This window comes from Schistocerca gregaria, chromosome 8 (genome assembly GCF_023897955.1).
Source record: "Schistocerca gregaria isolate iqSchGreg1 chromosome 8, iqSchGreg1.2, whole genome shotgun sequence".
In the NCBI taxonomy this organism is placed as follows: Eukaryota; Metazoa; Arthropoda; class Insecta; order Orthoptera; family Acrididae; genus Schistocerca; species Schistocerca gregaria.
This window is the reverse complement of record NC_064927.1, coordinates 508,900,339-508,914,805: the sequence shown is the minus strand read 5'-3', so window position 1 is coordinate 508,914,805 and position 14,467 is coordinate 508,900,339. Positions and strand designations below refer to the sequence as shown.

At 44.5% G+C, this 14,467-nt stretch overlaps 1 protein-coding gene across 8 annotated transcripts in view; it reads left to right on the top strand.

Annotated features, from left to right (window-relative positions):
• The window catches only part of LOC126284825 (glucose dehydrogenase [FAD, quinone]-like), a 57,408-nt gene extending 54,335 nt beyond the window's left edge, over positions 1-3,073 (top strand). For all 8 annotated transcript variants that reach the window (XM_049984045.1, XM_049984044.1, XM_049984042.1 and 5 more), the window contains exon 8: positions 1,801-3,073. In XM_049984045.1, the coding sequence (XP_049840002.1) occupies positions 1,801-2,115 (315 nt within the window). In that variant the 3' untranslated portion in view covers positions 2,116-3,073. The remainder of the gene's footprint in view (positions 1-1,800) is intronic.
• Positions 3,074-14,467: the final 11,394 nt, after the last annotated feature.

Sequence of the window (14,467 nt, the reverse complement as noted above, 5' to 3'; positions counted from 1 at the left end):
ACCTACACTGTGTGAATTGTTGCAGCATTGTTACCATTCAACGTAAAAAACAAATTACTGTACAAAACTCCACTATGAACTGCGCCATTTTGTTTTGGCACCTGTAGCGAATTTCTGCAGTACTGTGGAATGGGGGATGTCAGTGTGTTCAAAACGTTCAAATGTGTGCGAAATCTTAAGGGATCAAACTGCTGAGGTCATCGGTCCCTAGAATTAACACTACTAAAATTACCTTATGCTAAGAACAACACACACACACACACACACACACACACACACACACACTGATGCCTGAGGAAGGACTCGAACCTCCGGTGGGAGGGGCCGCGCAATTCGTCCATGGCGCCTCTAACCGCGCGGCGACTCTGCGCGGCTCTGTCAGTGTGTACGACATTTGCAGACATATAGGGTGTTAGGGGTATAAGTGGAGATGTTTTTATTGGTGGCTGAGAACAGTGTACTGAACATTGCGTCACATGAGATATATTCGTTGTTACGGATACGTCAGCTGTATAAGGGAATGACGGCAACGAAAATTTGTGTGAGACCAGGACCCGGACCCAGATTTTCCGCTTTACTGAGAGACCACCTTAAAAACTTTGGCTATTTGTGCACGATTCGTGGCCAGACCCGAACTTCCATATGTCGTCCCTGTGTTACAACCTGTTCTCGTATGCACATCACGTAATTTGTGTATAGGGGAGGACATTTCAATTGAAAGTCGCTGCCTGGTATCGGGGGGTAAAAACGATATTGCACACGCTTTCCTTTTAAGAAGAACAATGCAATGTTCCGTCAGATATGCATCAGTATCACGTTAATCTGCTGATACCAAGTAGCGACTTTCAATTAAACTGTCCTCGTCTGTGCGGGAATTACTTAGCGAACATGTTGTGACGCAGGAACGACGATATACTGAAGCTCAGGTCTGGGCGACGATTAGTGTACTGATAGCCAAAGCGGTTAAGGCGACCGCTCTCGTAAAGCTGGAAATACGGGTTCAGATCCCAGTCCGGCAAAAGTTTTCACTGTCATCATTCTCTTATACAGCTGATGGATATTCGTATTCGCTACAGTGAAGACATGTCACGTATTTCGTAACGGCTGCTCTCGCCGCAGTGCCTGTTCCTTTGGATATCCGTGCATTTCTGAAGGAACATTGCCTCGTTCTTCTTAACAAGATAGGCGCTGCAGTATCGTAACATTACTTCAGTATTTACTTCACTTGCAGGCTAATAATTATAGCTGTAGACTGTTTTTAGGTTGGTTAGTATCTCCAAGTATATGTGGGTAGAGTAAGCCATTAATACTTGCCGGCCAGAGTGGTCGTGCGGTTCTAGGCGCTACAGTCTGGAACCGAGCGACCGCTACAGTCGCATGGACGTGTGTGATGTCCTTAGGTTAGTTAGGTTTAACTAGTTCTAAGTTCTAGGCGACTGATGACCTCAGAAGTTAAGTCGCATAGTGCTGAGAGGCATTTGAACCATTAATGCTTATTTTCTTCTGGGCAACAGGTCCAGTGTCGAAGTGTGGACACTTGGACACAAAACAGTTAATGTTCACCGACAGGTGTAGTCCACTTAGTGGTGCAGCTACGACCGTGCAGAAGACATGAGGCAGTAAATCGTGTGACGTGTTTGTGGGAAGACGGATGCAGAGAAAAAGCAATTCGCCTACTGAAGTGGGTACATATTAAGGCGTCAGTCATGACAGCATCTGCGCTTATGCACTTAACACCTAAGTAAATGTCCGCGGGGCCGTTAAGGCTCTGTGAGTGCCTGTTGCACTGCCGCTGTGCAGGTGGAGATGAGCCGCGAGGCAGTGCCCGGGTGCGAGCACCTCGCCTGGGAGACGGACGAGCACTGGGCGTGCGTCGTGCGCACGCTCGCCACGACCATCTACCACCCGGTGGGCACGTGCAAGATGGGCCCCGCCTCCGACCCGGGCGCCGTGGTGGACGCGCGCCTCAGGGTGCACGGGCTGCGCGGGCTGCGCGTCGTCGACGCCTCCGTCATGCCGACCATCGTCTCCGCCAACATCAACGCCCCCGTCGTCATGATCGCCGAGAAGGCCGCCGACATGATCAAGCAGGACTGGGGGGCCATCGCCGCCTGAGCAACGCCCGTCCCTGTACACCGGTTGTTTCTCGAAGCGCGCACACATCTCGTGTATTGTACTCGTATGATGACGCATTCGCCTTACTACCACTGGATGCCTCTTCCTTCACAAGAAATTACTAATCTGTAAAAACTTGTTACACAACTAGCTATTATGGATTCGAATAATGTCTCTGCCAAACTCGTTGCGATATTAAAACAGTTTACCATGTTATTGTGTTCAAGGCTGTGCAATAAACGAGATGCTGAATTGCCAGAATCGCATGTTTTACATACGAAATGGAATACTGGGCCATCAATATTAGAAACTCTCTCACTGACGGCCTGGGGTGTTCTATCTAGTTATAAGACTAGCGTACGATACCAAAGACTACGATAAGCGAACGTAGACTACTGTAGCTCTCCTTGTCGCTTTGGTCAGTTAAGATCTTACACGCACTGCCTATACGTCAGGTGTGTTGCATACCTATCGGTCGTTACCTCATTACGATCGCTTTCTTTACGTATGTCACAGTGTCTTACAAGATTCCCCTAAAAAGCAGAAGCGCTGAACCGTCTAGAAACTGAGTGAGGGTTTATGAAAGGCCGGTGACCCAGCGAAAACTGTTCTACATTGTTATTCTCCAGGTTGTTAATCAAGAATGAACATTATTTACAGCAAAACTGAAATTGTCAATGTTTAATTCAAATTTGATTTGGAAATTATCGGTTTGTAACGTAAAACAGACGAATGTTGTAGTAAAAATAAAGAAAACGATACAGATATATCATGTAGCGTCAGAAAACACAATTTCCTCAACAAAAAGATAAAGCAAAAAACCGCAAAACAAAAATATGTATCATACATCACTTCAATACTTCGTCGCATTTATACAAAACATGTTTATCTCATTCATAAACAATTTTCGCATTTATCAATAATAACAGGAAACTCTTTCCTTTGATAATGATTAAAATGTACTATTAATTACAAAATAACAAAAAAAATATTATGTTTCTGCATATAAGCTGTCCTTGCATCAAAAGTAATTGCTTTGGTTACAGAAAAGTGCAGAATTAATTTTTATTACTTATAAAATGCTATTTATATTGTGTAATGGTATAAATACACAACGGAATAACATTGAATCATGTGCGCTTCTAACTGTGTGAAAACAAACAACCAAAGAAATAAAAAAAAAAACAAAGAGAAGGCATCGGCTCCCAGTTTTTCTCTTACGTACTCATTTATGTTTCTATCCTTACCGATTCTACCAATACTACAGGTAATTCTAGCATTTACTACCTCATTTATGCAGAGAACCAAAACTAGAGAACCGTATTTTAATGCAGTGCAACTCTAATTGTAACTGATACCGTTGAAATACAACAAAAAATTTGTATTTCCCATACGAGTACATGTGCAGTCCTCCACCTCAACTAATACGTCTATGCCGTCTGTAGCGCGCAAATTTATAGGACACACAGGTAAATAGTGTTACGTCTACCACCTTATAAGTAATGCGTTTACGCTCTTTGTTTTTATTTTTCTCCTTTTTGTCATATGACTTCTGACTGGCATGATGTCGTGCTGGTCAAGGAATGGTTTTCGCGCAAGAGGAGCTTTCGCTCCATTTCAGTCGTAACGTGCGAGCGGTTCCGTTTCAACAGGGAGCGAGGAAATTTCAAATACACGGCCTCTGTAGTCTCCGTTTAGAGTCCTTTCTTTGAATCCCGCACATGGGATTAGGAGTCTATTTCTAGAACCGCCCACACGAGTTACATTGATTTTGCTCCTACGCTGTTTAAAAAACTGCTACATGCTCAGTTTTGACGTAATTAAATCAGTATTTTTCGATTATAAATGTGATAATATTCTTGTATAAAGTACGTTTGTTGGAAGAAATCCCGCCTTTGTGATTCAGTTGTCAATAAACAAACAAAACTCAATCAGAAGCAAAACTACCTGTATCTTAAAAGTTACTTCGTTCGTCATTGTTTGCTGCTAATCTATTATTGGTTGTTTACTATTTACGGTAGCACAATGATAACTGTGAAGTGACACTGTGACGCTGAAACATGTGTGCTTATAAACAGCAATCCTCCTTTACTGAGTACTATTAACAGTTTCCAATTCCTGAGTATGATCAAGTAATTTATGAGAGTTGCGAAGAAAAACTATGTTCCCCTTGAATTAGTAGCTTAAGTGACAATGTGGCTCTAATTTTACGTTATATTTTCTTCTCTTCTAAACTTTCTCCTGTAATATCATCTTTCTTTAGGATGTATAATTGTGAAATAATGAAGAAAGTTAAGTGTCCTGTTATTCTCAGGCTACCAGGAGATTTCATATGCCTCAAAGATCGTCTCCAGAAATCAGTTCATAAGCAAAACAAATTTTCTGAAAGATATAATGGGAAAATACTGACAGGAAAACCTAATCACGGCATTTCGATTAAAAATTAAGATCGCTAAATTGATATTAAAATAGGGCACACACTTCAGATAACTGGATTGTTAAGTCACGGACATGCATAGTAGAAGTTACAGTTACCCTTAATAGTAGCTAAAATGCAGAAATGCATTCTCAGATGCAAGTGGCAGAAGAGGGTTCTTCGTGCCGTTAATGGCTGCTTCATAAATTGACCACATACGAAATATCAGAGAATAACACAAATTTCGTAAATGCTTAAACTAAGGAATGTCGTCCTCAACTCGAAAGGTGATTTGGACATAGCAGTGTCTACAAAAACGTGGTGGTATTACCTTCCTCCGATGTCTGAACTGACTTACCGAGGCAGTTAGTATAGAAACTGTAGTTTAAAATGAACTCCGGACCACGAGGAAACTCCGCATTTTTCAGATATAAAAAACCATTGACAGGGGTCAAACAAGCGATAAGCAACATGAAATCCTACGACTGATTCGGGCTGTGGTCTTCCGCCGGGCAGTTCTCACATGTGTCGAGAGTGCTTGAGAATAGTCAACCAGAATCAGCTGTACGTTATGCCCCACCAGGGAGATCCTGTGTGGGACGCTCCAGAAAGTGGTGGAGTGCTGAACTGGTATGGACAAGCTAGCACAACCCGCGAAGGAGAAGGAGGAGGAGGACAAGGAGAAGAAGAAGAAGAAGAAGAAGAAGAATGTGATGATGACGACCATTTGTCTACTTTATGTGCAAATTAACGCTGTTTACGCGACTTTTTGGGGCTATGGTGCTGTGTGTGTGTGTGTGTGTGTGTGTGTGTGTGTGTGTGTGTGTGACGTTCTGGGAGCCTGCAAACATTTCTTACTGCGTCTCCGAAAGAAACGGTCAGATTTTTTATATCGCAACTTAATTTTCTTTTCACTCATGGCCAACTTTTAGAAGATTTTTGGAGCAAGTATTCAGCTGCCAGCGATATTGCATGTACAGAATGTTTTTGTAAGATCCAAAAATATTACGCACATTCACTATCGCTGGCAGCTAAACAGGTATGGTCTGACTGAGCCCGCCCGGTTAGCCATGGGGTCTAAAGCACAGGTTTCCGGATTGGGAAGGAGCGCCTGGTCCCCGGCACTAATCCGCCCGGCGGACTTCGGTCGAGGTCCGGTGAACCCGCCAGTCTGTGGATGGTTTTTAGGCGGTTTTCCATCTGCGGACTGGTTCTCCTTATTTCGACTCAGCTACACTATGTCGGCGATTGCTGCGCAAACAAGTTCTCCACGTACGCGTGCACCACCATTACTCTACCATGCAAACACGTAGAGCCGAACCGCATAATAAGGCTGGAAGAGTGGTTCGGTGTGGGGCGGCGGAGGGGTGAAGTGGACTGCGGTAGTCGTCGTGGGGTTGTGGACCGCTGCGGCTGCGGCGGGGCGGACCCACTCCGTCGTTTCTAGGCCCCCTGTTAACATACAATTCAACAGTGTGGCTGATGTGTAAGAAAGAGGCACAGTACCCGCATATTAGCTTTCTTCATTATCAAAGCGATATTCCTCTTCAGTGGGCGCTACGACATCATTGGGGGTATCCATCCTTCAGTTTGAAGCACGGAGCGTGATTATATCGGGCGGTGAATGTTGACATGTGGGCTTTGTGCGCCGTTAATCACAAGTGGAAAATAAGTGACGCTAGGTTCCGGTAAGAGAAATCTGACCGTTCCCTCGTCATTTCTGCTCCGCTTACTGACAGATTCTACAGACAGCTTATTCACTGTAAGCTCCCAACACGTGACAACTGGCTCGACCTTGACTCTGCTCCTGCTGGGACAGTGCTGCCACCGTCCCACGCGGCCGGCTGCCGGCTTGGTAGAGGTTTTCCGCAACGGCTGCTCAGCACTGTGCCACCTAGTCACCGGTGGCTGGTACGTGGCCGGCGCCGCCCACCTGCTGGCGTGCACTGCCCCCTGTGGACGGGAGGGGTCTGGCATTCCCGTCGAGGAAGAGACGAAGAATCTCTCAGGAGCAGAGGCGCTTACACCTTAGAAGCTGTGCTAGTCTTCCGTAAGTTCTCGGCCTGATTCGTACAAGGTCTGGTCGTCTCGTGTGATGTGTTGTGGCATTTATGCGAAGCTGCATCAGTAGCTGGTAGTCGGTAGCTGACCTCACACCACGCGACGCCAGGTGGTCACGTAGTGTGGGAAGACGGAACATTCGATAGGCTGCCTATGCAGAAGCTATTGGGAGTAACCGTTCGGACGGGGCACCAAGCCGCACACCGCTCACAATTTGCTTTTGCAGATTACTATTAAATTTTAACTTCCAACCGTACCGGTGGTCTTGCTTGTACAGATAACAATCATTCAATAATTTCAATATTTTTTACGAGAAAAGTTTGACATTTTAATGTTTTATTATATATTGAGATCGACCAATCAGAAGCGAGCAGGGGGAGGCAAGTGCGTAACGGTGGTTAAGCGTCTGCAAAGGTCACGACCGGGACTGAAAGGTGTAAATATGTGTGTTGTAAGTGTTAGGATACTGAGTGACACGGAAATGTTTAGTGTCATATTACCGGAATGTATAAGTTAGAGCATATTGCCTGCAAAGAGACTGTTAATCACGTTGTTCATGGAATATTTCAAATTTCGAAATGTACTTTTACTGGCTCTGTGCGTCTGCAGGCCATTCACGACAAAGTTTAATAAATTTGGAGAGGCATCTGTGGCATCCTAAGTCAGTGTCCGTTGCTTTATTTTGAACCACTGCTCGTCCATTCAGTATAGGAGTAACGAACTCGCGACCTGCTGAGAAGAAGAATCCAGTGGGGACGTCAGTGTCTACAAACGGCGTCCAGGAGACATCTATAGAAGAGGGCAGGTGAGCTAAACCCCTCCATATAATCAATGAAGATACAGCGCGCAAGTGCAGAACAGTTTAAGGGACTTTAATTTCACAGCGTCCGTGTTTTCTCTGTGCAACCAAAACGGTAAAATTCAGTCCCGGCGAATGTAATGTGTGGAAACGGTTGTCTGCATACGAATTTTCGGCAGTATCTAGTAGGAAGTGAACATGTGCTTTGAAGACCACCGTTCAGGTGATAAAAAAGCTTGATAATCTGCAGTGCACAATCACTTTCCACTGCTTGTCTCCACACCGCTATTTTTTCACCGTCCCAAAAAAAAAAAAATCATGGAATGGTCTGGATCCTCTAGTCAGATGGTTCAAATGGCTCTGACCTCTATGGGACTTAACATCTGAGGTCATCAGTTCCCTAGACTTAGAACTACTTAAACCTAACTAACCTAAGGACGTCACACACATCAATGCCAGAGGCAGGAACCTGCGACCGTAGCGGTCGCGCGGCTCCAGACTGTAGCGCCTAGAACCGCTCGGCCACGCCGGCCGGCTTTTTCACCGTATTTGTGTCATTATGTGACGTTCCCGTTACACTTTTTATAATAAATAAATGGTTTAGTCACATTCGTGTGACGACCACGGATGTTCGACGTGAAATAACCACACACACACGACAGACGACAACACTACCCGTGGAGGGTACATACAGCGTCTCGGGGGACGCGGAAAAACACTGCAGCCGTTGTCATAATGCGGAAACCGAGCTATTTATCTGACGCCCAAAAGGACACGATTACTGGCTTTCGAGCCAAGGATGAAGCATTTCCATAACGACTAAGTTAGTAAACTATTTGCACCACGGACCAAAGATGACATGGGCGAATTACAGTTACAGAGATGTGTACGGACGAAGAGAGGTGCAGCTGAGCGCACAGATGAACCAGTGGGCTACCAGCAGTGCCTCCTCAACGGCCGCTCTGTGAACGCTGCTGCGTGTGGTGCTCTGCAGCGGGCGCCTGGTCCGTGCAGCCGTGCTGACTTCCGTCCATCGGCGCGAGGGATGGACTTTGCACGCCGACAAGGCGACTGGACGTCCAGTAACCGACGACAGGCGGTCTTTCCACATGAACCACGTTTCATGCTCCAGCGGGCGGACAGCCGTCGTGAGGGGCCAGGCTGCAGGAGGCAGCATCATGGACTGGGGAACGTTTTCACGACATTTCCTGGATGATGCTATTCTGGAAGGCACCGTGGATCAACAAAAGAACGAATCTATCCTCGGGGACCATCCCCACAGGTACATGCATTTTGTTTTTCCTCAGCAAGATGGCATCTAATGCGACACAGCTCGCAGTGTACGTGCGTGGTTCGAAGAGCACCAGGCTGAATTTACCGCAACCTCATGGCTACCAAATTCCCCGGATTTAAACCCAAACGATAATCTGAGCGACCAGTTCGTTCGGGCTTTTGGCGCCATGGATCTTCAGCCGAGAAACCCGGCGCAGTGTGTGAGTGCACTGGAGCCGGCGTGGGCCCGCATCCAGTATCTCGCTGACACTCTGTCTGCACGTCCGGTGCAAAAGGCGGCTGTTAGTGCTTTGACATCGATTTGTGGTAGGGTCTTACAATGTATACTGTGTTCTAGCACTACGAAATACGGAGGTTTCACGCACTTGTCGTCGAAAATATGTGATTTATAACAGTTGTTTCGTGACTACATTATTCCAGTATCAAGTTTGTAAAATTGGTACGTCATTAACAACAGACAAAAATAATAATCAAGCAGCAAACATGCACTGTCAAACATTTAACACACTTCCTTGCACTTCTCATGATGGTACATAACTCTCTCGCAAAGCTCTGTTAATCATCTGAAGTCAAATGGTAACAATCTAGGTGACAGTTGTGATAGGCTTCTGATATACGATCACGGAGAATTCGTCCATCAGCAATAGTGGTCCAATATTTGGAAAACGTTGGTTCTGTTTCTTCCTTCATGAAACAAGATTGCCAAAATATTCTATTGGCACCCACCTACACAGGGAGAAATGATCATCACGATGAAATAAGAGAAATCAGGGCTCGCACAGAAAAATTTAAGTGCTCATTTTTCCCGCGTGCCGTTCGAGAGTGGAACGGTAGAGAGACAGCATGAAGATGGTTCATTGAACCCTCTGCCAGGCACTTTATTGTGAATAGCAGAGTAATCACGTAGATGTAGATATACTGACAAGCCACTGTAGTCCTACACTGGAGAAAAAATTTTAAATATCTACTTGGTTCTTGTTATTTACTGTTTCCTTGTTTCCTTTGAATGATTCTAGGAAATTAGGTAAATACATTTCTTAGTTAAACTTTGCTCATTCTCTAACATCTTAGCTGTCGGCAACATCAAATTTTAATGTGCGCTATTGCGCTACCTCTTTTATGGGTCTCTTCTACAGACTAAAGAAATGGTTGCGATACTTCACTTGCGTAGTCTCTTTTGCAACCAGCTAAGGACATCAGGATGTTCACACCTGTCGTCAATACAGCAAAGACGACCAGACAATAAGCAACCCGTACGGTAATAAGCAGAGCACATTAATCCAGAGCTATCCACTGCTATAGCAACAAACACGTCAGCTGGAAAATCTTCAACATATACTGGACACTAAAACATTGGAGCATACTCATCACCGACCCTGAAAGTTGGGATCTACGGTACTCCCTCCACTCTGCTACAAAAAGAAGGTCTTTACTTACCAGCACCTCACGCCCTCTATAACAAGCGAGATGGAAGGAAGGGAACGCACCTAGCTCAGCGACTGTTCCCTGGTATCAATCACATCTTACCTGCAACATAAAAGGAAACATTTCATTATTATTTGCATTGATATATAAGATCTTAACAACGATGAAACAGGTTTCTTAAGTAATCCGTGGTGGAAGACAAAGGGAAATAGCTTTGCCAGAATAAAAAAGAAATTCACCATCATCTTCGTCTTGTTCTTCTTCGGGTCCAATTACATGCCCTGCACATGTCGAGCCTTTGGTGATTGAAAACTTTCATTTTTATCAGTGATTTTATTTAAAGTGCACCTACTCATGGAGGTCCAGTCTGGGCTGTAATTATCGTACGACAGCAAAACTTGGTAGATATGCCAACGAGTTAATGTGGAACCTATTAACACTGGAAAAAAATCAGTTCCAATTTTGGACACCAGGTGCAAATCTGGAGGTATACATTATTTGATGGTCGTCTCCGGTACTAATATTGAACGAATTGCGTAAGCGGCTGTTAATAATAAAATCAACATTATGCCTTTCTCGCTTGTCTGACCACTTCTGTGCACGTCCCGTTTCTGATCTATTGCATGTGGAAGCACTTGTATACGCCTTTCTTGCATTCACAGTGCCAGATCTGCACCTGGTGGCCAAATTTGGAACTAATTTTTATTTTCAGTGTACATCGGTTCCGCATTAAAGCATTAGAATATCTACCAAGATCCGCGGCCTCGTGATAATTACAGCCAGCGGTGGACATCTGTGAGTAGATGCACTTTAATGATAACCACAGGTATCTTTTTTTGGGAGAAATGTCGTGTATATTAGTCGTCTCAGAATCGTGTGAACTGCAGCTGCCCATGAGCTATTTACTTGAGGCGGACGCTGCAAATGAAGCACGCTGGATCACAGTGTGCTTTACGGTTGAAGTTCCCAGAACATGCGTTCCTACAAGAGTCAATCAACATGTTGCTTCACCCTATTTATGTCTCGCGAACAGATCATGACGACGAAATAGAGAGATTCGAACCCACACGGAAAGCTTACTAACAGTCGTTCTTCCGGGGAACTATCCCGCCATTCACTGTACGGTGGCTTGAGGGGTACAGTCGTAATTGTAGATGTGGGGCGAAGAATCGTCCTGAACTCCGCTTAAGCGGATCTAAAAGGCACATCCAGTTTGCCAAGTGTACCGGATCTTCCATGGTTAATCGGGCGCCTCCAGTCGATTTTGGTCTAAAAGGGAAGAAGCTTAAGGGAATAACGCTCCGTACCGTTCACCACATCGTTTATCTCGCATACAGACCACATCAATGAAATCAGAGAATGAGGACTCTAACCAATTACACAAACTGTCATTTTCCCCCGAGCAGTACGCAAATGGAATAGGCAGAAACTCGCAGTACTATACGAGTTATCTTCCGATACTTACTGCACAGTGACATGCGGAGTGTGTATGGAGAACTCGGCGGTTTACGGAACCTACGGGTGGCCTGAATCTGGATGGTCGGACGAGAACTCGAGCCTTCATCCTGCGAGTTTACTAGTAATGCCTCCAACCAGTGTGTCACCTCGTTTGGTGGGGGTACACCCGAACTAGTTTTGTGCTCGGCACAGAGAAGCACAACGCAATACACTTTATGTCGCAGCTGGAACGGGCAACGATGTCGGCAGTTGGGGACACTTCAGTAACGATCGACAGGCAGCTGTCACGGTAATTTTAAGTCGTTCTCACACGGGACGTGTTTCTCATCGTGAAGCGCGCCAGACGTGGCCGCTGCACGCTCTGCAACATCTCACGGAACACAAAGTGCTCCTCAGCGTCAATTGCGACCGCAGCGCTGACCGGCGGCAGTTCTTGGCTGCATCTGGCGAGCAAATCGACAGTTTCTTTACGACAATGGACGCAAGTAAAATAGCTCCGTTAACTCTGTTAGCGATTGTCGGAGAACAGCGGAGGAAATCGCATAGAGGATTCTAGACTCGTCGATGTCTTGAACAGAGAACTGCTGGTAGAGAAACACGACATAACGCTGTACACCAATCTGAGATACATATTAGAGGAACATATTCGTTAGCTCTATTGAATCTCCATCTCATTTTCGATTTTATATTGAGTACAGGTAAAGCCTAATAACCATATTCTCGATGTTGTATTCACTATTATCATTCTGCCGCAACGCACTTCTTATAGATTTCAAGATTTCGTTTCGTGATTTCATTAGAAATGAAGAGATTTTTTTCGAAGTTGCTTACCATCACCGAAAAAGGTATATACCGGAAAGATACAAACATGAGGCAGCCCGTGAAGCGAAGAGATAGGTGTATACATTTTACACAAAGATTCGTACTATCAAAAACTTCAGCATCTAACTTGTGTTCAACTTCTCACATAGACCGGCAATATGTTATGATTTATGGCCATTGGGGAAAGATTCCAGTCGTTGGCGAGTGCAACAAGAATCCCAGCACGTACTTTATTTATTATAAATAACATCGACTATTGCAGATAATATTTCATTAAATTAATAAGAAATACACAGAATCTTTTGGGAAACAAAAGTTTTAGGTAAGAAATATTGTAACTAACTGCACTTGGAAATAGAACATGAGGGCGTTTCCAGGAACTTTGTTGCGTTTTTGTAAAACATTGGCCACCAGTTCCTGAAATCCGGAGTACGTTCAGCAGAAATTCGAGTAACATTGAATCCTGTCTTCCTTGACGATTAAAACAAAACAACGTATTGTTGTGGTGTTTAAATTTTGTCTATTGGTCTGATTTTGCTTTTCGCAGTCCCAAAATTGCGATCACACTGAAGAGATGAGTGGTCTCGCAATGGGAAGTACTAACATATCTCTGTAAATCGCCTAGTGTCAACCAGTCCAAGGAAACAGGGACAGGGCACTGAGGCGGTGTTAAAGTTTTGTCCTCTGCAGGTGTAGCTGCGAAAGTGACGTGATTTCATCACAGGGAACATGCTATCTTCATTTTCACAGTCAGCATGCTATATACTTTGTCAGGAAATGTAGGCTTACAACAAGAAAAATATGACATCACATTAGAAACGGAGGAGTAACACACTTTTACAACAGCTAGAACAGTTACCAGATAAAAAAATATTCTTCATTTACCATTAATGAAGGCTAGCTAAGGTCAGACGTCCGACATTAAACACCAACCAACACTCTGATGAGGCACAGCAAACACAAGGTTTTAAGCAACTGAAGAGCAGATATGTTCACCAGCGTTGAGGGTGAACGAACTCGAATGTGGAATATGTTCCCTTCTTCAAACTAACAAATATTTCCAAGTCGATTACGCCGGCATAAGAGCGGTTTTTCTTCCCTTTTTTGTATCCCACAACGCGCATTTACAATATACGCTAACATATATTTGGTGAAAAAAATCGACTTTTTGGCGCTTCTTCCATGCTTCAAACTACCGATCAGTTATTGAGCGGAAATACGAAAACGTGTCAGGAGTCTGATTCGTTTGTATCCAAGGTAAGGAATTAAACGAAGAGGAAAAGTAACTAAAATTAAATGTTTGAGAAGCTCAGTAACATGCTTCTTCCAATTTAAGTTCTCATTAATCTACAAAACCCAAAGTCTGGAGCATTCTACTCTCTAATCTTTGCAGTCTACACGTGTCCACACTTCGAAGTGGGCCTGAAAGCCGTGCTCCTGGTGCACGAGACACTGCCAGCTGCTGCTCAAGACCGCTGCAGCCGCGGACCAAGTTGCCGTCTACGTCCATGAGGTAGTTCACGAGTTATCGCCAAGCATATTGCAAACTGCGTACACATACGGTTTTACGCCTTCGATATGACACATTTAGTGTCGTTATTGATGTTGTTGACGTTGTTCATATGAAGCGCCGTTAAAAAGATACAGATGATCAAAAATAAAAAGTGAATGGGAATACCAGTTTGTTTCTGCATAGCGTTTACCTGTTTGCTGGGAATGTAAGCACTACATTGCTGTCGGTTCATGGTTTCTGCCATCGCATGACAGTGTAAGGAGGTCAGGGCCGTATTAAAGGCGGAAATACATGAATTTGACCGAAAATGTCAGTTTTCAATTTATTTTTTATTTATTAGTAGAACTCACCGACAGTAAGTTCCCAAAGTTTCAAAGATGTAACCGCATCCGAAGTGCTTGAAAAATAATTAAATGTGCGATACGACATTCCTGCCACGCCCACTTCTTGAAGCTACACCTCAATACCTACAAGCTGAAAGGGGTAACAGCCCCTACATTCACAAGGAGAGGCTTCCAAATTGTACCCTGGATGTTGTCGACATCACTTACAGGTTTCTGACCTA